Raw genomic sequence first — 27808 nt, forward strand, 5'->3', positions numbered from 1 at the left:
TTAAACAAAGAGATTTTTTTATATATTTTTTTTTTTTTAACACCCGCAGGAGCCGTCCATCAGCCAACATGGAGCTGTTCGGTGCCGGCGCCAGCACCATCTGCCCACTGCAGGGCTGGCTGCCTTCCGAGACTCCGAGGCAGGAGGCTGGGGAGGGGCTGTTGGACCCCCACCATAAAGAATCCTGGCCCCCCTCTGTGCTGTTCCTGCTCCAGGTGTCTGCTTGGGGGATGATGAGCCCAGTCCTAATTTGGGTAATTTAGGGGTGGGGAAGGGCAGCTGGAGGGGCTGTGGTGAGAGTTCTGTAGGGTGAGGAGGTAGGATATGGTGAGGTGGGAGGCGAGCACCCTTCTCACAGCCCTTGGTGTCTTCCATCCCGAAGGGTTGCCGGGATTCGGGGAGGAAGGGGGGATGAGGCGATCCCCCTCCCCCAGCCTCCATCTCCGGCTCCGGCAGGCGCCGCACTCGAAGAGTTACGGCGTGGGGGTGGGGTAGCAGGGAGGAGCCCCCCCGCCCCCCCAGCCTGCGGGATTGGAGGGCGCCTCGCTCGGAGAGTTACGGCGAGGGCTGGGTGGGTGGGGGAAGGCCACCCCACCCCCCCCCCCCAGCCCCCCTCCAATTCGTCCCTGGAATTAACGAGCGCCTCACTTCCAGCGGCTCCCCCCAGCCCCGTCCCTGGGATTGGCGAGCACCGTGCTCGGAGCATTACGGCGGGGGGGAGGCGGGGAGAGCCCCCCCCCGATCCTTGGATTGGCGTGCGCCGCGCTCGGAGCATTACGGCCCCCCCTCCTCCGCCGTCCCCGGTATCGGCGGGCGCCGCTCGGGGCGCCGCCGCCGCCGCCGCAGCGGAGCTGTCCGCGGTGCTGACCGCCGCCGGCCATGGGCCCGCCGCCCGCGCTGCTCCTGCCGCTCCTCGCCGCGCTGCTCCTCGCCCCGGCACACGGTAAGCGCCGGCCGACACCCCGGCTCATCCCCGCCGTGCACACCGACCACCCCTCGGTACCGGCTGGCCTCAAGCCACCTCCGTCGCCGTCAAACTTTGCCAACTCGCGCTCGCCCCCCGATGCGGAGGGGACGCTCCCCGTTTTCCCCCGGTGAACCGACAATTCCCCCCTCCCCGTTATCCGCCCCGCCGCCACCTCCTCCGGGGACGCGCACAGCGCTTTGCAGCGGGGCTGGTGCAACTCCGCCCCCGGCAGGCTCCGGCTGCAGCCCCTTGGCCGGTGTTACCGGCTGGGGGGAGCATCGTGCACCGGCGGGACCCGCGCCCGCGGTCACCGAGCCCTTCGAGCCACCGTCAGGCTGGCTGTGCCGTGAGCCCGTCCCTCCGTGCGGTCCCCGCTGCCGGGTGGATACTGGGGGTATTTGGTTCTTTTCCCCTCTCCTCCCTGTTGGGGTGACCCCTCCAGCTGCACGGGGGACACGGGGGACACAGGGCTGGCGGGTGTTGGTTTGCCAAGGAGAGCGGCCAACACCCAGCTCGTCTCCTTGTCTCTGCCACCCGTGGGGCACCGGCAGTCTCGATGCCTCGTGGCTCCGCTGCCCCAAAAATAGGACTGGGGACCTTCCAAGGCTTGGAGGGACCTGTCAGGGATTGGGGTGCCCCGGAGCACTGTGGCCATGCATGGGGCGATGGGTGGGTCGTGGTCCAGCCCCGCTGGCCCTGGTGGGATGCGGGATGTGGGCACCAGCTGCAGGCAGCAGCCGTGCAGGGAGTTACATAAACTCCCCATCTGGCAGCCGAGCCCAGCCGGGGAAGGGCGCCGTGGCCCTGTGCCCGCTGCTATTCCCAGCTCACTCTGCCGCCTGGGGCAGCTGCCACAGCCCTCTTGCTTGGGAAAGGGAGTGGATGGGGACAGCAAGTGGGGAAATGCCATGGCGCACACATCTCCTGCCCTGCTGGGGGGCAGCAAAACTGATATTGGGGGTCCCTCTGTCCTGGGAACAGGGCGCTGAGCAGGGCAGATTTCCCCCAAGGGAGTCTGGTGCTTACTGTGTCGGTTTAATGATTTCTAATGAGCAATTACCTCTAGTCAGTTCCCTAATTTCTGAATATCAATAAAGTTAATTAAACACTGCATGTGCATTTCCCAGAGTCTTAAAAGTAGGGATGCCCTGGGAGGTGCTGAGCCTTTCCCAGGGCTGGGACCCATGGGGTCCTGTCCACCCTATATGCCCTCATCATGTACTGGGAGCTGCCTGTGTGGCTTGTGCCTCAAGCTCCACATCCTCCATCAGCTCAGGCAGTACCCAGGGCTCCATGCAGCATTGCCACCCTCAGTGTCACTGTGGCCTTGACTTGGAATCAGTGGGCTGGTGAATGATGGGGATGAGCCATGGGTCTGAGGAATGTGGGGTCAGGGAGTCTTGGACTCCTCATCCAGGCTGGGGAGCTTGGTGATGTGGTCTGAGTGGTGGCAATGCAGGCTCTCATCCTGTCTTTCTCCTGCCCCAGCTGTGGGGCACCACCATCCAGTGTTGTCCACAGGGATTTTCCCCAGCAGAAAGTGGGGTCTGAACCCCATGGCACTGGTGCAGCCTAGGGAAACTGTGCCAGGCATAGCTCCATCAGCCCTGCCCCACTGAAGCCCCTCTCCCCAGCTCTCCAAAGCCATGGCAGGCCAGGAATTTTTTCTGGGGGTCATCTTAGCCACACTGGAAGGAGCTCCTTGTAATTTGGGCTCCTAGCAGCCTGGGGCATTAGGAAGCAGCACAGTGTGTGGCAGGGGGCACAGGGCCCGAGCTGTGCCATTGCATCCAGCATCAGCAAGATGCACTGTGCCCATAGGGGTGATGTATTTGGGGGCCATGGTGCCCCTGGGGGTGTGGGGGGTGCTGGCTGGGGTCTCAGTGTGGGGAGGGGGCTGGGGAAGGAGACAGGCGCCTGCTCCAGTAATTAACGGCGTGTGTGCTCGTGCCCTGCGTGCCTCGGAGGACTTCATCACCACCACGCTGCCGTGCCGCCAGGCCAGGATTATCTGGATAATACTCTTAAGCCAGGGAGCGGGAGGGCAGGGCTGTCCCATGGGGATGTGGGGAGCAGGCTGAGCCAACCACCCCCACCATTTCCCAGGAGCCTGATTGCCGCAGGGATCGTCTGTGGGTTTGCAGTGTTAGGGATGAATTCAGCACAGGGTGCTGTGCCAGGCAGGGCTGCCATGTAGAGCCAGAGCACTGGGAATGTGGGGAAAAACGGGGTGCAAAGAAGCTTGGGCAAGGACATGACAAGGGCACCCCCAGGCCTGGTTTGAAGCAGTAGAGAAATCCCCCTCTCCACTCTGTGCTGCTGGTGTGACCCCCAGGCTGGCACGGTATTCCTGGGGCTGTCACTCCCCGTGTGCAGCCCCTGCCAGGGTAGGGGCTGAGGCTGACCCTGGCTCTGGGGTCCCCTGGGAGCACTAACAGCCCCCGGGGGAAGCAGATGAAGTTGTGTCTCCAGCGGCTCTGATGGGAGAGGATAATTTCGCCTCAAATCAATTCTTTAAATGCGCACAATTGAAAGATTGCCTCTGAAAGCTGCCTATAACCAGGGAGGTAATGGATTCCCTCCATTCGCAGGCAGGAACTCGGGAGTGGCAGCATCCCTTCCTCCTGCTGCTGGGGAGATGGGGACAACCAGAGGACCAGCACTGCTCCCACCATGAGCATCCTCGGGTGGGTGAAGGGGCTGCCTGGGCCCCTCAGAGACAGCTGGGGATGCCTCTATCTGCCTGGTTCGCTGCCATCCTGCCATGTGCTGAGATCTTGCACTGCTCATCACATCCTCCGAGGTGCCAGGGAGCCCCATTGGCCAGGGCTGGGCATCTTCTCGGCCCCCAGCCTGCAGGAGAAGCAGCAGGAGTCAGCCCGCACGCTCACTGTGCCAGTAGGAATTATTACATATATAATTTAAATGCAGTAACAAGCTGTGCTGAAGGGATCAAATATTAATCAGCTGCAAGAGCGCTACTCTGACCCTGTGAAAATGGAGAGAGGTGCTTGAAATGCCAGATCAGCCAGTGGTGGGCAATGAGCGAGGTGATGCTTGGGCAGGGCAGGCTCTGGTGGTCCCCAGATGCCCTGGGGGGTGGCAGCAAGGGGAAATGTCTGTAAGATCAGCCCTCAGTGGCTTCCAGAACCGGATGGTTCATCCTCTAGGAAAAGAGGTGCTGGGGCAGGATGTGGTGCTGGCTGGGAGAGATAGAGTGTTGGGGGCAGCTGAAATGCCGGCTCTGGCAGGAGCAGGCGGCGATGGGAGGGAATGGTATCTGCAGGAAGTATGACATGGCTGAGCAGCCCAACGCTGAGCCCGACAAGCGGCTCTCGCTCGCCTCCCGCAACCGATTTCAATTACTGTCTCTGGCAGTGGGCGGAGGGAAGGGGAGACGGGAACTGGGTGGGCAGCGTGGCCCTGATCACCCTGCCTGACTCCCGCCCACGCTGGGCAGGCACCCCCAGCACCCAGGGGTGCCCCGAGGGCTGGGTGCCCCTCTGCCACCCAGAGGGGTGTGCTGTGCTGGGTCCTGGGGGAGACCAGAGCTTGCACAGAGCCCTGTGCGACATGGAGCCCTGGCATCTACATCAGGGCCACTATGGGGTGGCACTGAGTGGGTGCTGCCCAGCAGTGGGGTATTCATCACAGGAAGTCCTGGGGGAGGGACTGGAGGAGCTGATTTGGGTGCTGGCAACCCAGTGAGGGGGAAAAGGCACCGCACAGTGCTTGGGTCTGAAATAGCAGCAGACATACAATTTATCACCGCTGCTGCCATGCAGGGGAATTGCTGTAGAAACCCATTAGCTCCACAGGGAGAATGGGGAAGGGGGATTACATGGGCTATGGGTGGCGAGGAGGGGACAAAGGCACCACTGGCATCCACCAGGTGGCAAGGGAGGAAAGCCCAAGAGATGGGCACGCAGCTGCCCACTGGGCTCTGCCCTCGCACCCACCCGCTGTCGGTGGTGCTCGGTGTGTCAGCCGGCGCTCGGCCGCTGCGATGCTCCAGGGAACCGGTTTGCGGTGATGTGACATGTGTCAGCGGGTAAATGACTGTTCAATTCAAGGAGAATTGCAAAACATACAAGGTCAAACGCTTCCCCACCAGCGCTGCCATGAATATTAAAGCCGAGCTCCTCCGATAGCTGCCAGGGCTGGCGGCCGCTCTCGCTAGCGGTGTCCCTGGGCACCAGGGCAGCCTCTTGGCTCTCTGCTTCTGCTGCTCTAACGATCTCAGCTTGGCCACGGGCATCTGGGGCCACTGGTGGTGCCGGGGTGGAGGTGGCCATGGGGTGGCGGGACGTGCTTGCCAGCATAAGTGCCAGCTCGCCATGCTGGGTGCCAGCGGTTTGTCTGTGGTGCCAGCTGGGTGGCAGAGGAGCTGGCTGCACAGTCCTGCCCATGCCCACCCGCCCCGGCCTTCACCCTCACACCATCTGTGCGCTCCTGCCTGCGCACGCCCACCCCTGCCTGCATCCCGACAATGCCTGAATTCCCACGCTGCCACCACCTGCACCCACCTGCATTCCCTGCCTGCTCCTGCCCACGCTGCCACCACCTGCACCCACCTGCATTCCCTGCCTGCTCCTGCCCACGCTGCCTTCACACCTGGAAGCAAGCCCTGCTCCCCGTCTGGGGTCCTTAGGGCCACCAGGGCAGGGGGCAGGTAGGGATCTGGCATCACCAGGGTGTGTTCCCTCTCCTGTTCCTGCTGTGGAGGCTGGGAGTAGTTCAGGGGGCTGGAGGCTGTGGGACAGGCAGGCTGTGGGTGGGGGAGCGTGGCGTCAGCTGCCTGACAGCTCATTCATCACAGCTGCTGGCCCTGGCCACGGGGGCAAAGCCAGATTGGATTTTAAATTAGAAAATAAACTTAGAATCTTGTGAGGCCCAGCCCCTGCCCTCACCCTGTGCCAGGCACTTGCCTGTCTGCACCTCCCGCCTGCCCCGTCCTACAGATGGGGAAACTGAGGCACGGCTCCTGGGGCCAGCGAGGGCCCTGCCCTGTCCCCTCCCTGAGCTGGCCACTCTGTTATTGCTTTCTTGGCGGGCAGCATTGATCGGTGCTCCCTGGGCGGCCGCGTGCCGCCTTATTTATTTATTTGTGACAGCAGGCAGCATCGATTCCTGCCAGGGGGGCCTCCGCCCGCCACAGTCGGATTAGTCTCTGGCATCTCCTGGCTGCTGTTAATAAACTCCCACCCAAAAAAGCCAATGGGAGGGATTAGGATCCTGTCCCCGCTGTGACCGTGGCCAGCATGACGAGGGACCCCAACAGGCACATGGCTACTGGGGACTTGACAGTCCCTTTGCCCACCCCGAGTTCAGCAGGGTGGCTGCTGGGTGCCAGGGCCCAGAGGGGTGGCCAGTCCCACGTCAGCAGTCCCTGGTCACCTTGGGGACATGGGAGGGACATAGCTGTGGCACTGGAGATAAGCTGCTTAGAGACATCTGTGGAGGTGGAGGATCTAAGACTGTGGTGTTGACGGGGCTTGAGTGTCAGCAGCTGGGAACTTGCTTCTTTCTCATGGTGTCCTGAGCATCCCCAGAGGGTCAAGAGTATCCTGAGTCCCAAGCATCCCCTGGTACCAAGAGTATTCTGCGGCACACAGAGCCCAGGTGTGGATACTAAATGCAAAAAGCAAGCAGGGAACAGAGCCTGTGTGAAACTAAGTCACACAGGCTTCTCATTCTGGCCTGAGAAAGCATGAGAAAGAATCCAAACAGTCCTTGGTAAAGGACAACAATCTTGGCAGGTGTTGTTTAGGATTTACTTGCAAGAAACAGTCAAGGGGTTGTGTTCCACTTAACCAATGATGGTGATAAGTTGCTTTAATGACCAGTGAGAGTTTTACCTCTTGGACCTTCTCCAAAAACAAGATTAAGAATAATAAACTTTGCTCTCTTGGACAATGCAGCTAAGAGAGTCATGCCATGCTTCTCGCCGTTCCTAATATAGTGTGACACCCAGGGCAGTGCCTGGTGCCAAGACACTGCTCAGCCAGGGTGCTCAGATCCAGATGGGACCTGTTGTAGGATCCTTGCTGTGAGGCCTGGCCTTAGCCAGTAGCTTCCATGGGGGTCACCGTGTCCCCCAGCACCCCGGGAAGGTGAGATGCTCACGGGCAGGAGTGTCCAGGGGGCTGGGTGGGCATCTCTAGCCCAGCCTTCACCACACTGGGCAGTGGTGGTGGTGCAGGGCCCAGCCCTGAGCACCAATCCGCTATTAAAGCCTAACTGAGATTTTGGCGCACTTCAGTATAAACTCATTAACTTTTATGTTCTAATAAATGGATCCTATTAAAACATAATTCTGGCCTTGCTGGGGGGCAAGCAGACCTCTTGGAGCTGATGTGGGCAGGTGTCCCTGCTGTGCCCAGGGCATTACCATTGTCCCGGGGTGATGGCAGGGGGTGGTGGGGACAGAGGGTGGGTAGCAGCAGTGTGAGGAGCCTGCCAGCACCCAGCACCTCCCCACTAAGCTGCACACCCAAGATAATGTCTCTTAATTGTCCCTTAAAAGCAGCAGTCGCAGAGTAATTAATCTTCGCGGGGCCCTGCCCTGCTACGGATAGGGATAATTACCCGGTAATTGGGAGTATCGTGTCATCAGTGCTTGTGCACGGCGGCAAGACGTGCCCACACGCTACCGTGGCCTCGTGTCCCACACCAGGGCCTCAGAGGGATGCTGGGTGTCACCATGGCATCCCCTCTGCTGTGGCACTGGGCTATGCCCAGCTGGAGAGGGAACAGTGCTGTGGCAGATCTAGGAGTGGGAGATGCCGGGTGACTCATTAGGGCTGATTAAATTCTCTTTTATTTTTGGTCTAAAGGCCGTAAGCTGCTGGGCTGGGCATGCTGGGGATTTGTTCAGAGACTAATGCCTGGGAGGAACGCGGGGCTGTGACAGGGGAATCCCTGTGGCTGTGGGTGGGAGAGGGGGGAGCCTCGATAGGGTAGGGGGTTCCCTGCACACTCACACTGCTCAGGGACAGCCTGGTTGGAAAGAAGCTGAGCTTTCTCGCAGCCTGGAGAAGGGTCCAAATGTCCAGGCTCCTGTGACATTCCTGGCACAGCTGGTCATGGCAGTCATGGCGATCACCCGTGTGTCTGCACCCTGGGAATATGCAGTCCTGGGAGAACCTTGGCACGGGATGGCCACCTCTGTGGTGAAAGATAATCTGTGATCAGGGACACACAATCCCAGGGCTGTTCCCATCAGGGCTGGCTCACAGGAGGAGTGGGCACCCCTTCACGTGGTACAAACTGGCGATGTGCATTAATTAGCCACGGCTTAATTGCCAGGGCTGCCCCAGTGAAGGGTATGCTGTGGAGAGGGTGTCACAGTCCCACTGCATGTGGCTGATGCTCTTGTTTGCCATCCTGGTTTTGGGGGAATATTGGTGTGCAGGGAAGCGTTAGCACTTGGAGCAGCACTGGCCTGTGGTGCAGGGTTGGTCCATGGGAAGAGTTAGTCCCCAGTGCAGCACAGGTCTGTGGCACTGCACCAGCATCACTCCCCAGAGCTGCATCCATACCAGGTACAGCATCAGTCCGTGTCCAAGCACTGCTCCCAGGTGCTGCTGAGGGCACAGTGTTGAAGCATCACTCCCTGGTGCATCACCAGTCCCCTGTTCCCTCAGTCCCCAGCATCAGTCCACAGGTCCCCAGCATCCCACACTCTTTCCTCCTTCCAGGCTTCAACAGGCTGGCAAGGAAGACCGGGGAGAGCGCTGAGGTGGAGCCGACGGCAGTGCCCACGCCGGTGGAGCGGGAGGCAGAGGCTCGCTTTGTGAGCACGGCGCCCACGCTCAAGATCCTCAACCACCACCCGCTGCTGGAGGACCTGCTGCACGAAGCCTTCCTGAAGAAGGACTACCTGGCCCAGGCGCCATTCCTGCCTGCTGGCGCTGGTCCCCTCCTCCCTGCCAGTGCCCTCCAGCCGGCCCCCGGCCCCCCAGAACCCGAGCCCTCACCCCGTACCCCTGCCCTGCCCAGGCCCGCCTTCCCCACTGACCCGCTGACCACGCTAGCGGGGCACCCCGGGCCGTGGGGGGAGACATGGGGGGCTGTGCCAGGTGTAGACCCCTCCTTGTCCCCCTCTGGGGTGCCAGAATCAAGCACTGCATCCCCCAGCCAGGCACCCACCACGGCCAGCACATCCCTGGCACCCCGCAATGGGGCCATGGTGGTGCCCGGGGATGAGGAGGGGACCACTACCACCTCCACCATCACCACCACCACTGTCACCACACTGCAGGGGCCAGGTGAGCACCAGGGAGGGAGTCAGGTGGAGCTGAGGTGAAGTGGGGCTGAGCTGGGGTCTCCTCTGTCACCAGCTCCCTGCAACCGGACGCTGGCGGGTCCCGAGGGCTGGCTGGTGTCCCCAGAGCCAACCAGTGTCCCCTATGATGGCAGCTTGGACTGCACCTACACCATCTCTGTCTACCCTGGCTATGGTGTGGAGCTCAAGGTGAGCTGAGGGCTGAGGGTGGGCCAGGGTGCCAAGTGCCTGCAGACAAGTGTGGCATGTCCCCTACTCTGTGCAGGGTGCAGCAAACACATGGTCTTATCCCTGTCCTTGTCCCTATTCCTGTGTCCCTAAGCTAAGAGAGCTGGTTCAGGGCATTGCCTCAGGCCCTGGCACAGGGATGTGGGTACATGAGTTGCTGGGATGCCCCAGGATGCTCTGTGCCCACCAGCTGCTGTGGCTGGCACCCATCACAAAGAAGTGCTGCACGATTTAATTAACAACACCCTGATGGAGAAGGTGTGAGCGGTCTCAGCAGGTGCCATGCTGTGCTGCAGGGCCAGGAACACCCAGCACCCATCTGCCAGGAGCTGACAGCAAATCCTGCTGTGCTGGGGCCTGTGCTGCTCCCGTCAGTGGCACTTGGCTATGTGTCCCCATCTCTGCTGAAGCCACTGCAGGGCAGTGCCAGGGCTTGTGGAAAACCAGCGGTGAGCCAGAGGCAGCACCTCCACCACCTCTTCCTGCTCCAGCCCACACTCACCAGTGCTGCTGTTCCTCAACATGCAGCATGGCTTAATTAGCATCATTAATAGCAAATTGTTCCAGAGGGCGAGGCTGGCTGGCTGCAAGGCTGCCAGTGCGGTGTTCTGCTGGCTGTGCTGTGGTGCCCTGGCAGAGCCGCTGGCTGGGCCCTGCTATTCTTGGAGTGAGGGATGATTTATGGCACTGCTAACCATGTTTGAAAGGTGCTGCCCCACACAGACAAGCTCCAGTGGGCTATCGACCGCAGGGAAGCCACTCAAGGACCAGCTCTGAGCCAGGTACCGGGTGATGCTGCTGTGGTGACACTTGTGTCCCCGGCAGGTAGAGAACATCAGCCTGGCAGAAGGGGAGACACTGATGGTGGAGAGCACAGGAGGCCTGGAGCCCAACCTCCTGGCCAACGAGTCCTTCCTGCGGCGGGGCCAGGTCATCCGCAGCCCAGCCAACCTCCTCACCCTCCGCTTCCAGAGCCCCCGGCCCCCCAGCCCTGGCTCCTACCACTTTCACTACCAAGGTATGGGGCTCAGACCCCTCTGTACCCTCTGGAAGCTTCCCTACCAGTGTGGTGCTAATTTGGGTCATGGCGATGCACCTGAAGTTTATCTGTGTTTTAAGTGGGCACTGACTGGGTGAGGAACACTCATGGAAAGCTGATTGACCTTAGCAATTATGGATTAATTTAGCATAATTCTCGGCAGCCATAGGCACCATGTCAGTCAAGCCCTGCCACACCCAGGCATTTCCAAGGGAGGCAGTTTCTGGGTTCTGGGGGGGTCCATTGTTCCTCAGCCTTGGTAACACCACCACCTGCCCCCAGCCTACCTGCTGAGCTGCCCCTTCCCAGCACGGCCAGCTTTCGGGGAGGTCTCGGTCAGCAGCCTTCACCCTGGTGGGGATGCCCGTTTCCGCTGTTCCACGGGATACCAGCTGCAGGGTGCCCGCCGGCTCGTCTGCCGCAATGCCACCCGCCCCTTCTGGAGCGCCCACGAGCCCCTCTGTCTCGGTAAGCACCGGCACCATGGGGACACGGGGCAGCTGGCATGGCACAGTCACCTACTGACGGTCCCTCTCCCACAGCGGCATGTGGCGGGGTGGTCCAGAACGCCACAGTGGGACGCATTGTCTCACCCGGCTTTCCTGGGAACTACAGCAACAACCTGACGTGCCACTGGCTGCTGGAAGCACCAGATGGACATCGCCTGCACCTCCACTTCGAGAAGGTGTCACTGGCAGAGGATGATGACAGGTTTGGCTCTGGAGCAAACTAGGGGGGGGGCTAGGAGTGTGGGGGCACACTGGGGCAGCCCCTCATGGGGTTCAAGGATGAGTGCTCTTGGCTATATCCAAGGATGGAATCACATCATTAATCACATTAATCACATCACATATTTAAGGATGGGTGTTGCTCGCCATGGCCAAGTGTGGCTACCTTTGGCCATTGGCCATGATCAAGGACAGGTGTTGTTGGCCATATTCAAGGAAGATAACCTCTGGCCATGCCCAAGGATGGCTGCTGTTGGCCATGGCCAGCACTGCACCTTGCCCTTGTCATGCCTTGGCAGGCTCATCATCCGCAACGGCAACAACGTGGAGGCACCACCAGTGTACGACTCCTACGAGGTGGAGTACCTGCCCATTGAGGGGCTGCTCAGCACCGGACGCCACTTCTTCGTGGAGCTCACCACCGACAGCAGCGGGGCCGCTGCGGGCATGGCGCTGCGCTATGAGGGTATGGGGCCGAGGGTGTAGTGGGTGACCCAAACATCCCTGTGCCCACCCGGCCCCTGCAGACCTTTCCTCCTGTGCCTGCAGCCTTTGAGCAGGGGCATTGCTACGAGCCCTTCGTCAAGTATGGGAACTTCACGGCCAGTGATCCCCGGTACCCCGTGGGCACCACGGTGGAGTTCAGCTGTGACCCTGGCTACACGCTCGAGCAGGGCTCCACCATCATCGAGTGTGTTGACCCCAGTGACCCGCAGTGGAATGAGACGGAACCAGCGTGCCGTGGTGGGTGCTGGTGCTGGAGGGTGCCAGGGGTTGCTGTGGATGGGGCACGAGAGATACTGCAGCCACTGTGCTGTTGTGTGTAATGGGACTGAGGGATATGGTGGGTGCTGGATGTGGGATGCTGGAGTGGGTGCTGTGGCGGGTGCCCCGTGGCAGTGGCAAGTCCATTGCATGCCCACAGCGGTGTGCAGCGGGGAGCTGACGGACACAGCCGGAGTGGTGTTGTCGCCCAACTGGCCGGAGGCGTACGGCAAGGGCCAGGACTGCATCTGGGGGCTGCACGTGGAGGAGGACAAGCGCATCATGCTGGATGTCCGCGTGTGAGTGTTGGGATGGGCCGGGATGGGGATAGTGGGATGACAGATCTATGCACTCCCTGCCCTCACGATCCCGCTGCCCCAGGTTGCGGCTGGGCTCGGGGGACATGCTGACCTTCTATGATGGGGACGACCTGACTGCACGCATCCTGGGCCAGTACACGGGCGCCCGTGGCCGCTTCAAGCTCTACGCATCCACTGCTGATGTCACCGTCCAGTTCCAGTCTGACCCTGGCGCCGGTGCCTTTGCCTATCGGCAGGGCTTTGTCATCCACTTCTCTGGTGAGGGCCATGGCGGGACAGTGTGCCTGGTGTCCACAGTGTCCCCGCTGCCCTGCTCAGCCTTCCATGCCCACAGAGGTCCCCCGTAATGACACCTGTCCCGAGCTGCCGGACATTGCCAATGGCTGGAAAACGTCCTCGCAACCGGAGCTTCTCCACGGCACTGTGGTCACCTTCCATTGCTACCCCGGCTTCCAGCTGACCGGCACTGACCTCCTGATGTGTCACTGGGACCTGACGTGGAGCGGTGACCTGCCCTCCTGCGAGCGGGGTGAGTGCTGCCCACCAGTGACCCCCTGCCCTGGGGTGCGTCCCCGGCCACTGTCACCATCGGTCACTCCTGCCCGCAGTGACAACCTGCCGGGACCCTGGGGATGCTGAGCACAGCCGCAGGGTGGTCTCCAACCCTAAATTCCCGGTGGGAGCCACCGTGCAGTACGTCTGTGACAAGGGCTACGTCCTGGCGGGTGCTGGAACCCTGACCTGCCATGACCGTGCGGCGGGGGGACCCAAGTGGAGTGACCGCCTCCCCAAGTGCATCCGTGAGTTGGGCATCCCCTCCCCGGGCAAATCCCCCGAGCTGATGGCGAGTGCTGATACCACGGTGCCACTGCCTCGCAGCGGAGACCTACGAGCCCTGCCACAACCCTGGCGTGCCGGCGGGCGGGAGGCAGAACCCGGAGCGGCGGCTGTACCCAGCGGGAGCCACCCTACACTTCTCCTGCACTGCTGGCCGGGCGCTGCTGGGCGAGAGCAGCCTGCGCTGCCTGCCTGGGCACCCCTCACGCTGGAGCGGCTTCCCTCCCATCTGCAAGGCGGGTGAGATGACGGCTCCCCACTCCAGCACCTCACAGGCACTGCCCAGCACCCCACTTCTCACCCTTGGTGTTTTCTTTCTTCCACCACCTCCAGCCTCCTACGATGAGTTTTACAGCAACCGCAACCTGGATGGTAAGGGAAAGGGTGTTTTGGGGTGCCAGAGTGCAGAGGGGCACCCAGGGTGCAGCCGATGTGGGGTGTCCCCTGGGTGAGCCCCCAACTCTCCTGGACAGCTGTGGCCAAGGCCGTGCCCTCGGGGACAACGCTGGAGGGCACCAACGTTGCCATCGCTGTCTTCCTGCCTGTGCTGGTGGTGGCCCTGCTCATTGGGGGCATTTATCTCTACTTCTCCAAGTGAGTGGCCCGCTGGCCCTTGTCACTCCATGGGGCCCCACGGCCCCCCACTGCCCGCTCCAGCTGTCCTTTCCCCACAGGCTACAGGGGAAGCCAGCCCTCCAGCTGCCCCTTGCTGGCTCCCACCCCTATGACCATATCACCGTGGAGTCAGCTTTTGACAATCCCACCTACGAGACAGGAGTAAGTACTGCCCCCCACACCCCCCCACTGGGCACCCTGGGGACCCTGCATCGCATGGGCCACCTGTGCCAGGGGCTGTGCATGGGCTGGGACAGGCGTGGGATGGGGTTATGTGTTCTAGGAACCATGCATTAGATAGGATATCCATCAGGAATAACACAGGGGATGGGACATGCACCCAGAGACCACCCATGGGATGATGTATCTATCCAGAGACTGTTCACATGATGGACATCCAGTTAGGGACCACACACAGGATGGAACATCGATCCAGGGACCACATGTGGGGTGGGATATCCATCTAGGCACCACACATTAGTTCTAACAACCATCTAGGGACCACACACGGTACCTAGGATAAATATCCAAGGACCATGTACAGGATGGACACTGATCCAGGACCCATGTACGGGATGGGACATGCATCCCCAGGGCCATCTGTAGTCTGGGATGTGCCCCCAGGTCCTTATGGGATGGGAGATGCTGCATCCCTGTCCCAGGCACCCCGTTGCACTGCCGGGAGTCCAACCCCTTGCAGTCTGTTTTCTTTGCAGGACACGAGGGAATATGAGGTGTCCATCTAGGTGTGGGCAGCGTGGAGCTGGGCGTTGCAGCCACCCCTCCCAGGCCCCCCCGTGCCCACCAGCCCCCGGCACGGGCTGGGAACACCTCTCCCAAGGAGACTCAAGCCAAACGCTTGGCAGGACCCACCTGGGCACTGGCAACCCCCCTGCCACTCCCAATCCACCCGGACCCCCTTGGGGTCTCCCCGAGCCCCACTGTCACCCAGCCTCCTGCACTGGGCTCACGAGAGGCTGAGCCAGTGGGGGTCCCTGGACCCCATCCTGCCTCCCCGGCCCCCGAGCCAGCAAAGCTCCCTGGATCCCACCCTGCCCTTTGGGCTCCATCCTTCGCCCCAGTCCCCCGCAGGGGAAAAACAGCAGCCCCCACTGTCCCTGCGACGGAGGAGTGACACAGGCAGGGGGAGCAGCGCTGTGGGGACCCCCAGGTAAGGACAGGGCTCTCCAGGGCTGCAGCGGGAAAGGGACAAAGCCCCGGGGGGTGGGCGAGGGGCTTGGGTGGCCAGGTGGGTGCTCCCCCCGCCCTCGCTCCCCCACCCAGCACAGGGCTGGTCCCCCCGCAACCCTGTGTCTCCCACCGCCGCCACGCAGGGACGTGTCCCACCCGTGCCCCCAGCATGCTGCGTGTCCCCCCGGCCCCCGCTTGCTTCGCCCTCCCCGGGGGGGTGCCCTCCGCCACCAGCGGGTCCCCCCCGCGCGTCCCGGCACCCCAGCGCGCCCAGACCCGGAGGGACGGGGTGGGCAGGGGCACGGGGCATGGCTGTTCTCCCCCCACCGCCGCGTCCCGCCCGGGCTGGTGACCCCGGTCCCCGCCGCCCCCTCGATCTGGAGGGGATACCGGCCCCCTCCCCATCTTTTGGTTGTTTCATTAATAAAAACTGGTGTTTTAGAAGAAGCGATGGCGTCTTCCTCAGCGGGACCGCGCACCTTGGAGTGGGGATACACGCACACACACACAGCCCCAGGGTGGACCTTGAGCCCACCTCACAGCTCCCCCCATGGCATCCCGACCCCCACGCCCTCGCCTCCCGTGCTCTCCGGGGGTCACTGCCGCTTTAAGAGGCGTGGCCTCTGCCGGGGTGACGTCACAAGCAGAGATCGCGCCCCCGCCACTCTTGCGCGCCACGCGCTGAGCGCCCCCTGCCGACGTGAGCGTGCCCCGCCGCCCCGCCCCGCGTCCTTACGTCACTGACGTCCCCGCTACCCCGCCCGCTCCCTGGAACGTGACGACCGCCACGCGCCTGCGCGAGAAGAGGGCGGAGAATGGGCGAAGCCAAGCGGAGCAGGGGCGGGGCGGGGCGGAGCCGCGCGGGGCGGTGTTTCGCGCACGCGCAGCGGCTCCGCGTGCGTCCCGCCGCCCCCGCCGCCGCCGCCGCCGCCGCCGCGCCAGGTCCGGGCGCGGGAGGCGGCGCGGAGCGCGCATGCGCACGAGGCGGGCGGGGCGGGGGCGCGGAGTGCGCGTGCGCGCGGGGCCCGGAGCGTCGGCGCCGCCTGTGCGCGGGGCGTGCGCGGTGCGTGAGCGGCCGCGGCGGGCGCGGGGCCGCCGCCCCCTCCCTCCCTCACCCACTCACCCCCTGCGCGGCAATGGCAGCGGGCGTCGGGCCCCCTGTGGCCGCCCCCGGGCAAGGCTGGAGGAGGAGGAGGACGACGCGCAAGCCGCAGCGGCCCGTGGGATAGGCCCCGCCGCCCGCTCGCCCCCGCCGCGCCGCGCCCCCCCACCCCGCCGCCTCGACGCGGAGCCGTCGCTGAGGGGCCGCCGCACGTCCCCGCCTCGCTCCCTCTCCACGGGGGGGGCTCTCGGGGCCGCTCCTGGGCTGGATGAATGTGGGAGAAGATGGAGACCAAGACGATCGTCTACGACCTGGACACCTCCGGGGGGCTGATGGAGGTGAGGCCCGGGACGCGGCGGGGGGGCCGGAGCGGGGAGGCAGTGGGGCTGCAAGATGGCGAGGGAACCCCCCCACCCCGGAGCCCCGTGGCCTTACAAGGAAGTGCGGAGGGACGGAGGCAGCTCGCCCGGCCCCCGGAGAGGCCTTGCCGGACACGGGGCGGGCGGGGCGGGCTCGGCCGGGGCTCTGTCCCCGCTCCGGTCCCGTCCCGGAGGGCTCAGGGCCGCTGTCCCCCCGGCGGGCACGGGGAGAAGCGCTCCCGGGCAGGGTCCGTGCAGCCCCTCAGAGCCCGCTCTGTCTGTGTGTGCATGTGCAGCAAATCCAGGCCCTCCTGGCTCCCCCCAAGAGCGAAGATGGGGAGAAGAAGAGCAGGAGGCCCGAGAAGGAGCCCAGGCGAAGTGGCAGGGCCACTAACCACGATAGCTGCGATAGCTGCAAGGAAGGAGGGGATCTGCTGTGCTGCGATCACTGCCCCGCCGCTTTCCACCTCCAGTGCTGGTAAGGCTTGGCGCTCTCTCCCTCCGGATCTGCCCAGAGCACCTTCCCTCCGGCCGCTCCCGCTTCCCGTTAGGTCCCGGGGAGGAGAGGGGGGTACGTGAGGCCGGCTAGAGCAGACAGGAACAAAAAGGAGGTGCAAAACCCCACTCTGCTCCGTCTCTCCTGAGACTAATCCACAGCGGCCGAGGTGAATCCTCCCCTGCCTGCTTTCTGGAGGGTTGGGGGTCCACCCTCCTCCTTTCTTTTTGTGCTGAGCAGCGGGCGAGAGGCCTGGAGGAGGAGCGAGGCCGCTGGCTGCGTGGCCTGGCTGCCTTGGTGCTGCCCCTGCCCGGCCTTCTGCCCCCCCGCCCCCAGCGGGGAACTTCCCCACCTCACCCCTCTCCAAGGGTGCCTGGCTTGGGGGGGACCCTCCGGAGGGCCCTGGCTGGAGAGAGGGAAGCCCTGGTGGCGTCTCCGCACCAGGCCTGACGTTCCCAGCGCTTCCGTGCTGCTGCAGCTGCTGGGAATAATGGAGGTTGCTGTCTCTGTGTCTCCCTGCCTCACTGTTTACAATATGGCGACCTTCCTTTAAATTATATTTTTATTCTCAGCGCCATTTTGGCTGCATATATGACTTCCAAACCCTCGCAGTGCTCCCTATAGTATCTCAAACGTGAAAATACCTTCCCCATGGAAATCCAGGCCTCCAGACTTTAACGTTGGCTCGGTTTATTCCTTTCCCTCCTTTTTTCCCTTCCTCCTTGCTCTTCCGACCTGCTTGTCTCATCCATGGGGTGTCTGCCGTGAACTGGAGGGCTGTTGGGTGCTCTTGCTGGGAGTTGTGTGGCTTTGTTCATGAAGGCAGAGCTTTCTGCATGCAAATCTGGCTACCGGCTGGGAATCGAGATGCGTGTGGAAGCGGTGGCAGAGCTCGAGGTGCTGGAGGCTGAAGCAGGATGGGCTCTTGGCTGCCTTCCCTCACAGCTTCCCAAGCTTTCCCAGCACAAAGCGACACCACGCCAAAAGCGCCTCAACTTTCCACCCCAAAGTTTTTCCCTTTTCTGCACCCGGAGCTTGGATGCATCTGAGGCCGCTTTGCCAAAATCCCCCCTTTCAACAGTTGACATAGGCGGGGGGTTTGTGTTAAATTAGCACAGCCAGAGTGGATAATGGAGTGGAGGAGGGAGTGGGGCAAGTCAAACAGCTGGAGCTTAGGAGTACAGAGTATTCTTCCTTAGGGGAGATTTTTTAACCACATTCCTTTCTCTCTTTCATGCTTTGGAGCTTTGTTTGCCACCCTGTTACAGCTGTCTTCTCTGCGCTTTTTTCCCCTCCCTCTGTTGTTTTTTGGGTTTTTTTTGCTTTTTTCTGATTTTCATTTGCTCGCTGGCTCTTCTGCATTTGTATGCTAATTGAGGGTCTCGGAATACTTATTAAACTGGTTGCTGGTCGCAGGGAAGCTGAGTGTGTGGTCACAGTTCTGTAAGGGAGTGTCCCGTTAGCAGCGTGTAGCCAGGCAAACCCGACAATGCTATAGCATGCAGCCATGACATCATCCCTCCTACCCTGAGGAAGTGCTACTGGTGGTAGTGCAGATCCTCTAATATTTACTAGGAGGATAGTAATTATCATTATTTTTCATCCAGTGTCCTTGATGAGCTTTAATTTAAGGATGGTTTTTTCCTTCTGCTGGGTGTAGTTGCTTTCAGATGCAGCCGAACACATCCTGAGCATTCTCTTAGTGAGGCTGGAGTGATGGCTAAAACTTCACATTTTGGAATGGAAGAGCTGTGCCTAAGGCTGTAGAGTGTCCTAGTTGACTCTGAATCCTGGTAAAGTCTGACCATAAATCAGACTGCTTTGTGCATGCCTAAATTTCATAGCTTAATTTGGTGATGTTTGTGTAGTTAGCGAGTGGGAAACAACCAGGTAATTCAGATACCTCTAAAGCTTTCACTGTACCTGAGTTAGTTGCATTATAATTGTATAAAAAATTTATATTAAAATATTATGTATAAAATATATGTATCTTTTGCTAACTAGTCACTCTTCAGAAAAGAAATGAAAAAGCAGTTCTAAATACTCTGTTTCACTCCATTTGTCGCCTCTTCTGCGGTTTCTCAAGCGATCCCTTTGACAGTATCCCAGAACCTGCTGTGGGAGGTGGCACAGTGTGGAAAGGCTTTGTCTAAAGGCCTCCAGCTTGGGCCTGGTTCTGCCTCCTTCCTCCTGGACCTTTGCTGGGCCCTTGGCTGTGGCCTTCAGGTGACCTAGGTTGTGTCAAAGGGATGCTCAGGTTTTGTTTTCATGTGTCTTCCCATTACCTCCTACATCTTGCTTAAAGTAAACTTCCAGTCTGGATATAAACTTAGGCATAAAGACAGCACTTGCAGCTTCCTTTCTGCCTCCTTTTTTTATTTAAAGAATAGCAGCTGTAATGCAAGGCTTGGTTTAAGTCACTTGAATAGCACCACTGGGGCCCCTAACGGATTTGTGTCGACAGCTTACCTGTTCTCTGAATATTTATTGTGAGCGTTAGTACCAGGTATTATCATTTAATTATGCATGCATTTATATATGATTAATTAATCATATTCGCTTTAGTACCTTTTATTATCAGTATAGCATAACAAAAATTAAAAAGTAGCTTTTAATTGGTGTACGGTTTGTGATCAGTTGATTACAGCTGTATGGGAGAGGCCATATTATAAAAGAAAGTATTTTCAGGGGTATGATTGGCACAAGTCATGCAGTCAGCTGGAGACAAACCCAGCTCAGCTTCCCAGGAACTCATGTTGCTCCTTCCTGTGTAGAGAAGGTTCTTCTGTATCAAGTTGTTTAATTCTTTAGTGAGAAAGTTGGCTTTGCTATGTAAGTGTGTGACCCTCAGACTTCAGCAGTTTGCCTTAACTTCAGTTGAGCACTTAAACCCGTTGTCCTCCGTGGAAAACAGAAGGCACCTGGCCAAAACTCACAGAACTTTCCGAGTCTGATAGTATTACACATTTGAGGTGGTAAATAACAAGTTTGTTGATACACCGTGGAATGACTGCTCTCCTGAATTAATGTGGGTGGAAGTGACTTCCCAATTCATCTGTTGGGGTGTCAGCTCTTCCCACAACTCGGTTTTGGAGTCACTAGTTCAGTGTAAAGCTGCTGTGGGTGCTCTGAGAGGCCATGGGTGCGGAGGATTCCAGCCCAGCTGCAGATAAAGTGGCCTGGTGGGAGGGATACAGGCAAGTGTGAAATCCCTGCCAGATACTTAGTTTCAACATACTCGGATTAATGTCACAGTCAGGTGACTCTCTTCAGGTTTGAATTTACAGAGAGAGTTTTTTTGGGTCCCTAGTAATTCTTGAAAACAGGATGTGGGATTTTTAGCTCTGAAGTTGGTGTTTGGTTCTGCAGAGTGCATTTCCATCCTGATGTTCTGCCTTAGCCCAGGCCCCCGGGTATGGTGCACGCTCCTTCTTTACATGATTGAAAACCAGTTTTCCAGTGCTACTTCTTTTCTATTTATATCCTCCTCCTGGCAATGTGATTGTTAGAATTCCCTGTGTTTTCTTGATCTTGTAGTAAACTTGATTCATATTGAAGCAGGTTTGCAAAGTGACTGATGCTGCAAATTCATTACTAAGGATTAGAAAGATCCCCGGGAGAGGAAAAGTTTAGTTAACAAGCTGGGGGAGGGGAGTGACAACAGGAGGGAAAACCAACACAGAACAGTTTTGTGTTTGTTTTTTTTTTCTCTCTCTTTTTGTTTTTTTAAAAAGTCTCCCTGCCTGAGTTTCTGGTTGGAGGAGCCCAAAAGCACAAACCTCACTGAATGCTGTGGTTCAAGTCCCTCTTGTAAGAACTCATGCTGCTGGCTGTACAGCTCTGCTGGCATGGCGGAGTGACCTCAGTCTCTTAAAGCTGACCAGTTATGTAAATGACAGTACCAGTTTTATGGCACTACCCAGCAAAACGGTTCCTGGTAGCTGGGCTTCCTTGCTGCTGTGCTGGGAGAAGCATGTTGTGTCCCTACTGGGGCCTGCTACCTCCACCAAACTTTTTGCAACACCTCCTTGTGTTTATATTTACAGTGTTTGGCTCTTTTAAACTCCAATTTTGCCGTCTTCATCCAAGTGCTGGTGTTGAAGAGCAGGAGTAACAGCTGCAGAGTGCAGCAGAGGAAGCTAAACTAGAGTTTTGGTGTTTTCTATGAGTCACATTGTTTTAGTGCTTCGAGCAAAGAATGGAAAAAAGTTGTGTTTGGCTGGTAGGACATCAATAACTCCTCACCTTATTCAGTCTAAAATGCCCTGCTTTATCTTTGGCATTTTTTCTAGCTTTGGGTTTTTACATTAATATGCAGTCTGTGAGGGGAGCAAAACAATGGCCAGTCTATTGTCTGAGTTAATCCTTCCCTTAATGGTCATCTTGGGCTGCCTCCTGTAGTTCAGGTGGCCATTAGAATGGTTTGAGGCATCTCCTGCTGCAAGGAGTAGCAGGATATCCAAGAAGGTGCTGGAGAGGCAAACTTCCTACCTAGTAGTGTCTAGGAGCAGAATTTCAGAATGTTGAATACATTACAGCTTCAAAACATCGCTTGTTTTAAGCGCAGAAAGTTTTTATTGTGAGGCTTTCTGTTTGTTTGGGGTTTTTTTAATAATAAATGACTGGCAAACCCCTACTTTAATATTTATGTAATTGCATATTGAAGGTTGGAGTAAGCTGTTCCTTTCCCAAAGTTTAAATATATGTATCTTAACAGATACTTTGTTAAAACAATATTGGTTTAAGTATATGCTTTTAAAAAACTCCGACTTTTGTTTTTATGTATCTCTGCTTCTGATATTTTGGGAGTCTTGGAGCCAGCCTAGGATGGATCCTGAGGCAGGAGGAAGTGATTGCCCTGACTGGGTTTCTGGCAGCGGAGGGTCACTGCGTGTGCGCCTGCAGATGTGGTAACATGATCAGTCTTGGCAGCTCTGCTCAGCAAGGTTGTACCAATGAGATTTTTCCCTCTCCTTATTTTGTGCTAAATTTCTCCATGCAAAGGCAGATAAGGTCAACCTAAATCTATGGACTTCAGCTGAGGGTTTCAGCAAGTTGTTCACAGTAAGAATTTGATGAGCTCCTGATTGAGTGACTTGCAGGCCACCACTCTCACCTGTGTGTGTGGGTGTTGCTCGGGTTAAACTGAGCGTGAGCAGATTTTGAGTTGTGGGCAAGAATTGGGGATTTGGATTGAGGCGTGGGTCTCTGCTGCGGTTCCCAACATCAGTGTGGAGTGGTAGGAGCATGGTTTTGGGATTCTAAAATCAAGGATTCAAAGCCGAGGAGGGGGATGTTTAACTACTTAACTTAGGCTTTGCCTTCAGACGTGGCTGCTGCATGGACTGGTGTTACATCAAACACCCGCATTGTTCCAAAGCTGTTTAAAATGGCACAGTGGGAAACTGTGAACAAGGAAAATTCTCCATGGTTTAGTACCTTGGCTTAGGAAAGTGCCAGTTTTATGTGGACCACAACCTGTGGAACTGAAAAGTCTTTTTTTTGTGCCACTGTGAGGTCCATTTTTGAGTTGAATTCTCAGGAGCAGGAGGCTGCGGCGGTTTGCTTCGAGGTGGGGTTCACTGCTTTGTTCCTGCTGCTCCAGAGCTGGTCTTTCCTGGTATGTCAGCCTGCAGGCATGACTCATGGGAGCCTTTCACAACATGGAAAGGTCTTCCCAGAGGAATTCCAGCTCCTCCAGGCATTTGCAAAGGAAATTCTTAATTGGATTAGATTCATAATACTAATCTGCTAATGACTGTTTGTTATGGAGATCTTGGCACTATCTTATAAATATATTCACCTTCTTTTAGCTCGCCTTATGTCTTTTTATCACATACAGGCTCAGTGTTGTTAAGATTGTACTGCCGCCAGCAGATCTGATAGTTGGGAATGGGGGACTACTGTGTTTATTACACAAAATCTTATAAAGCTCATAATTATTCTCTCTCTCTCCTCTTTTTCTCTCTCTCTCCTCTTTCTTTCTCTCTCTCTCTCTCCTCTTTCTCTCTCTCTCCTCTTTCTCTCTCTCTCTCCTCTTTCTCTCTCTCTCTCCTCTTTCTCTCTCTCTCTCCTCTTTCTCTCTCTCTCTCCTCTTTCTCTCTCTCTCTCCTCTTTCTCTCTCTCTCTCCTCTTTCTCTCTCTCTCTCCTCTCTCTCCTCTTTCTCTCTCTCTCTCCTCTTTCTCTCTCTCTCTCCTCTTTCTCTCTCTCTCTCCTCTTTCTCTCTCTCTTTTTCAGAATGGTGTTTAGGTGGGGTAGTAAAAGGGAAGCTGTGGTAATTGGCATGTCTGACATCTGGCTGTACATCCTTATCACAGGTGTGAAGGACACCCCGAGTTGGGAGTGCCTCTGTGCAGTTGTCAGTGACAGAACTGTGTATTTTTAGAAAGAACCAGGACCAAACAGGCATTTCCCCCCACTAAAAAAAGGGTTGTAGGTGCTGTGGTGGTATGAGGAGCACCTGCAGGAGAGCAGGGCTCCTGTGTTTCCCTGTGTAACACCGAAGCAATTTGAAATTTCAGTTGTAGCATCGATACTGAAACAGTTTTTCAACTGTAACACACATTCTTCTGTTTATTGACCCACACTAGTGGATGTTAAACTGCTTTTGTTGCTAGACTGACTTACTGGTACGTGTCAGGTTCTTGAATTTTTCCAATGCTCTGCAGCCTTTCTTAATCTTTGAATCAGTAGCATATAGCAGGAATCTGCTGTGAAAGAAAGGGAATAGTTACTTCCAGAGTAGGAAAGAGGTGTATTTCCCTGAAAGCAAGTGTCAGAATATATTTAGGAAGTGCTGTCTGTTGGAATATAAATCATGTGAGAAGGATGTACCCATTTTGTTTTTTTTTAAACCAGTCAGGAAGTTCTCTTGGACTTGTGAAAATGCAAATGTATCTGGGGATATAACATGGCTTTGTTACAGGGGTATGAAAGAAGTGAGTGTAAGCAAAAAGCATCTTGCCACGTCAGGTTACTGGCTAGACTTGTGATTTTTTGTGACACAGATTGTCAGAGCTGGCTTTTCCTTCTTATAGTAATCGATTTGTGCTGTCTCCAGCTCCACTGCTCGCTAGACGTCTGCCCAGCTTCCTCGAAGAACACTGCAGTATCCAGTAACTCTGTAAGCTGAGTAAAAATAGTGTTGTAGCTTCTCTTTAATAAAGGGGTTGATAGATACCAGTTGTAATGCAATCATACACCTTTTTAGGGTATGGAGTAAATGCTTCCTGTAGCCAAAAATGAAGTGGGGAAAAGAAAGAAAAAAAAAAAAGTTGTTTAAATCATTCTTCCTGTTGGTGTATCAGATCTTGAGCACAAAAGGCAAAGAACATCTCAGCCAGCTGGGGGGAATCGAGTGCCTGAACCCAACTCTAACCCATTTCTGCTGACGTCTGCTCTGCACGATCACTGGAAGCAAACTAGATGGAGCTGGAGATTACTGACTTTGAACCCTGCAGAAAGCACTGGCCTGAGGATACAATTTAGCAGGCTGAAAACCGCATGCTGAATTTCTGGCAAGCACTAGTGATTGGTGTGAAACACCTGCCTGTACAGCCTCTGACTTTGGGCATAGCATCATGCAAACTTCCCAGTGATCTCCACCTAGAATAGCAACAGGAGCAAGATATGAAGGTGATCTGGAAAAGGCAGAAAAGAATGTATGCCGTGCGCTAAGGTTTTGGGTTTTTGGTTTGGCTTTTTTTTTTTTGTTTTTTTTTGTGGATATTTCTGTCTGCTCTTTTTTCTCTCTTCCCCAGCATTCTTGGGAAAGCCTAGTCCACATGTAGATGTCAGAATTACACTTCACTTGTGCCTGTGTGAAGACAAATTCATGCTTTTGCTTTTATGGGTCTGCCCTTCATCCTCTTCAGATGTGCTGCTTTCCTTTTTTCCACCTTTTTGCTGCTGTCCTTTCACCCCTGCTCCTTTGAACACGTTCAGTATGGCTGGGGCTGAATGTGTTCACTTCTCAGAAACCTCTCAGACCTGTGTTTTGATTATTTTTTTTCCCACCAGAGATGTCTCTTCATTTGTTGTTCTTTAAAGACAGAATTGGATGAAGTGATTCTCACCAGGGCTGTGTTGTTCCTCAGCCTCCTTTCTTTTCCCTGATGCTGCCCTGTGTGTCATCCTGCTTTGAGAAGATGACTTCTAATCTGTTAAGAAGATGGTGCTATAAAGACCTGAACACTTAATAATGAACCTGGACATTGAATTCAGGCTATTGTTACAATTGTCTGCAGCAGAGGCATGAGTGATGCCTGCGAAAGAAATAGGACTCAGGATGTGCAAAATGTCTGAATTTCTGTGTCTGACCCACATTTTTCAAAGTCAACAATTCTTCCTATTGACTTCCATGGTTTCTGCTTATAAATACAAAGCTGGATGGTTCCTTAGGCAAATATGTCTCAAATATCAGAGTCCATAACCAGTCAAACTAATTAAAAAATAATAATCAAAAAACCTACTGCAGTTCTGGTGGTATTATACACTTTTTAATGCATATTTCTTTTTATATATGTATATGCTTACCTGTGTGTGAAAATTTGATATCTTAAACAATACTTCCTTTAATTTTTTGTCAGCGGGACATTAATGAGGGTAATAACTAACAGGTTGTCTAGGGAATGGTCTCTGTGGGCCACTTTCTTTCTATAAATAGAAGTAACTAATTACATCAGAGGATCACATGTTTACATGCAGCTTATCCAGTTTATTGGACCCTCCTGCTTGTCAGGTTGGAGGCAAAAAAGTTTTACTTCAGGCCTTGGAGGAAACTTCCCTGATTGCCCATGAACCTCAGGATTGCCTGTGTACAAGGGCACAGGGAGGAGGCAAGACCCCCAGTGAAGGCAGGAAGGGAGCTGAGGTAAGGTAGATGAACACCTGCTTCCATGAGGTTCTCTTCTCAGCATGGGACTAGCAAGAGTGATTTGATGGATTCAAGTAAATAAGTTCCTTGGCATTGAAATTCACAGAACTCACAAAATTTATGTACACTCACGAAATGGTACCTGGTTCTTAGGAGCACGGTGGTGCTGCTGCCAGAGACTGGGACTGCTGGCCAAGCCCTTGAAATGTTGAACACTGGCAGGTCTAGATGGTAAAAATAAGCACACAGTGAGGGAAACGTTGGGATCTGGCATACCCAGCAATGCTTAAACCTTTAAGAGTTCAAGTCTTCCTCCACCCTTGTAGCATCATGTAGATAGTGTAGTGTACCTTTATTTTTCCCTCAGTTACATCTTGTTCCTCACTGTCTGCCCATATAATGGTGTTTTAATCCTGCTTCTGTTTTCTGTCTGTTGCTGAACCCTTATTTCCAGCTCTGGCCATGCTGTTGGAAAGATGCATGCTAAGCAGATGCAGTGTTCCAGATGATGGGATGATTGGTGACCTGTGAAGCGGTCATTTTGCTTCCCTTCCTTGCATAGTGGCAGCCAAAATAATTATGTTCTGACCTGTTTGGTGGTGTTCAGGAGTCTTTGCTGGATGTTATTGATTTAGAACTTATGTCCATGCTCAAGACTCACTTCAGTGTAAACAAAGTTATGCTGCTTGCTGTCAAGCTTTTTTCACAGGTTCCCTCAGTTGTTGCACCACAGATAGAAGTATAGTGGGTGATGCTCAGTAGTTAATGTGAATGGTGCTGCTGGCTTAAAATAGGTAAAACTTGTAAACAGTGTGAGCCTAACTGAGGTCAGAAAGTTGCTGAAACTGTTAATGTGATCAGGTCATGCTTAGAGGTCTATAAAGAAAAAGAAAAAATTATGCTGGGCTTATCTTAAGTTTGGTGGTCTCTACATTGGTGCTTGAGAAATCTTTGGCTTTTTCAGGAAGATTGTTCTTGTAAGCTAAGTGTCACAATTTATCCATGTTAATGAGTAGAACTTGGAGACTTCACTGAATAATTTGGGGAATAACAGTGGAAGAGAGGAGGGAGTGGATAGTATTCCTAATAACCACCTTTAAGGTAATTGAAATCTGACTTCTGTCTTCAGAAGCTTTGTGTTGATGCAAGAGTAAAAGAGGAAGGTAAGGGAGTTGCAGTGGGGAGGAACTTGCCGCAGGCTGCAGCTGTTGGCTTGTTTGGTGTGGTTTTATTCTGTCTAAGGTAGAGGCTCAAGGTTCCAGGTGTCCTCCTCCAGCCGGGTTTGGGAGCAGCTGTCAGCAGAAGTGTGTAACTTGGGCACAGTAAAAATGTTCCAAAAAGCTGAATTTGTAAATGATGCAACTTTCCCTGTTTCTCAATGGGGCTCTTGTAATGCCCTGACAGTGAGGTTGGTTTCCTGGTTTGTTTTAGCTGCCATTGAGGCCCTGCTGTAGCAAGCCAGGGAGCCTTGTTCTTTATGAAGCTGGTGGAACAGCTGTAGCTCTATCCATCATTGGGATAAATAGGAGTCCCATAGAAGAGCCAAAAGCCTTCTTCCCTTATCTGGCAAACATATCTAGCATCCTTCATTATCATCCTGTCATTGAGTCTTGGTCAGTTAATTAAGTTTCCTGAGAAGGAAAAAATGTGCTTACCTGCATTTTTTCATAGTGTTACTATTTTTCCTCTGTGCAGAAAAAAAAATATTTAAGTCTGATTGTTGAAAACAACTGATGTGAAAGCTTCACCAGGCACTGGTTTGTTTTCCTGCCACTATTAACCCGGCTGGTAGCTGGCTGTATCCTGGTGGGTCCAAAAGTAGTGTCAACGTGCCTTTGACGCAAGATGGCCAGGAATGCAGTGTGTAAATAACCTCAGGTCTGCTTATAACTGGTTCCTTTGAGAGCTTCAGCCCAGTTTGTATTGGAGAAGGTTCCATTCCTTGGAGCACTTGTTTACCTATTTATTGAGGTCAGCAAAGTGAGGAGTAATTACAGG

General features: G+C 55.7%; 2 protein-coding genes across 4 annotated transcripts in view; both read left to right on the top strand.

The window, feature by feature from the left end:
• Positions 1–818: 818 nt before the first annotated feature.
• Positions 819–15081, top strand: SEZ6 (seizure related 6 homolog). 2 transcript variants are annotated; one of them, XM_058854375.1, is made up of 17 exons: positions 819–943; positions 8668–9237; positions 9310–9443; positions 10308–10500; positions 10804–10989; positions 11064–11232; positions 11549–11715; positions 11799–11993; positions 12175–12313; positions 12396–12592; positions 12669–12863; positions 12943–13134; positions 13214–13411; positions 13505–13543; positions 13645–13765; positions 13846–13948; positions 14487–15081. In XM_058854375.1, the coding sequence occupies exons 1-17, from the start codon at positions 880–882 to the stop codon at positions 14517–14519; spliced, it is 2895 nt and encodes a 964-aa protein (XP_058710358.1). In that variant the 5' UTR covers positions 819–879; the 3' UTR covers positions 14520–15081. The 2 variants fall into 2 exon arrangements, with proteins under 2 accessions (XP_058710358.1, XP_058710359.1); XM_058854376.1 differs by having other exon boundaries at positions 14503–15081.
• Positions 15082–15976: 895 nt separating this feature from the next.
• PHF12 (PHD finger protein 12) overlaps positions 15977–27808 on the top strand; it is a 32576-nt gene continuing 20744 nt past the window's right edge. The window contains exons 1-2 of one of the 2 annotated variants that reach the window (XM_058854242.1): positions 15977–16417; positions 16735–16916. In XM_058854242.1, the coding sequence (XP_058710225.1) occupies positions 16772–16916 (145 nt within the window). In that variant the 5' untranslated portion in view covers positions 15977–16417; positions 16735–16771. The remainder of the gene's footprint in view (positions 16418–16734; positions 16917–27808) is intronic. The other variant, XM_058854243.1, reaches the window with a different exon arrangement.

Source organism: Poecile atricapillus, chromosome 21, assembly GCF_030490865.1.
Source record: "Poecile atricapillus isolate bPoeAtr1 chromosome 21, bPoeAtr1.hap1, whole genome shotgun sequence".
NCBI lineage: Eukaryota > Metazoa > Chordata > Aves > Passeriformes > Paridae > Poecile > Poecile atricapillus.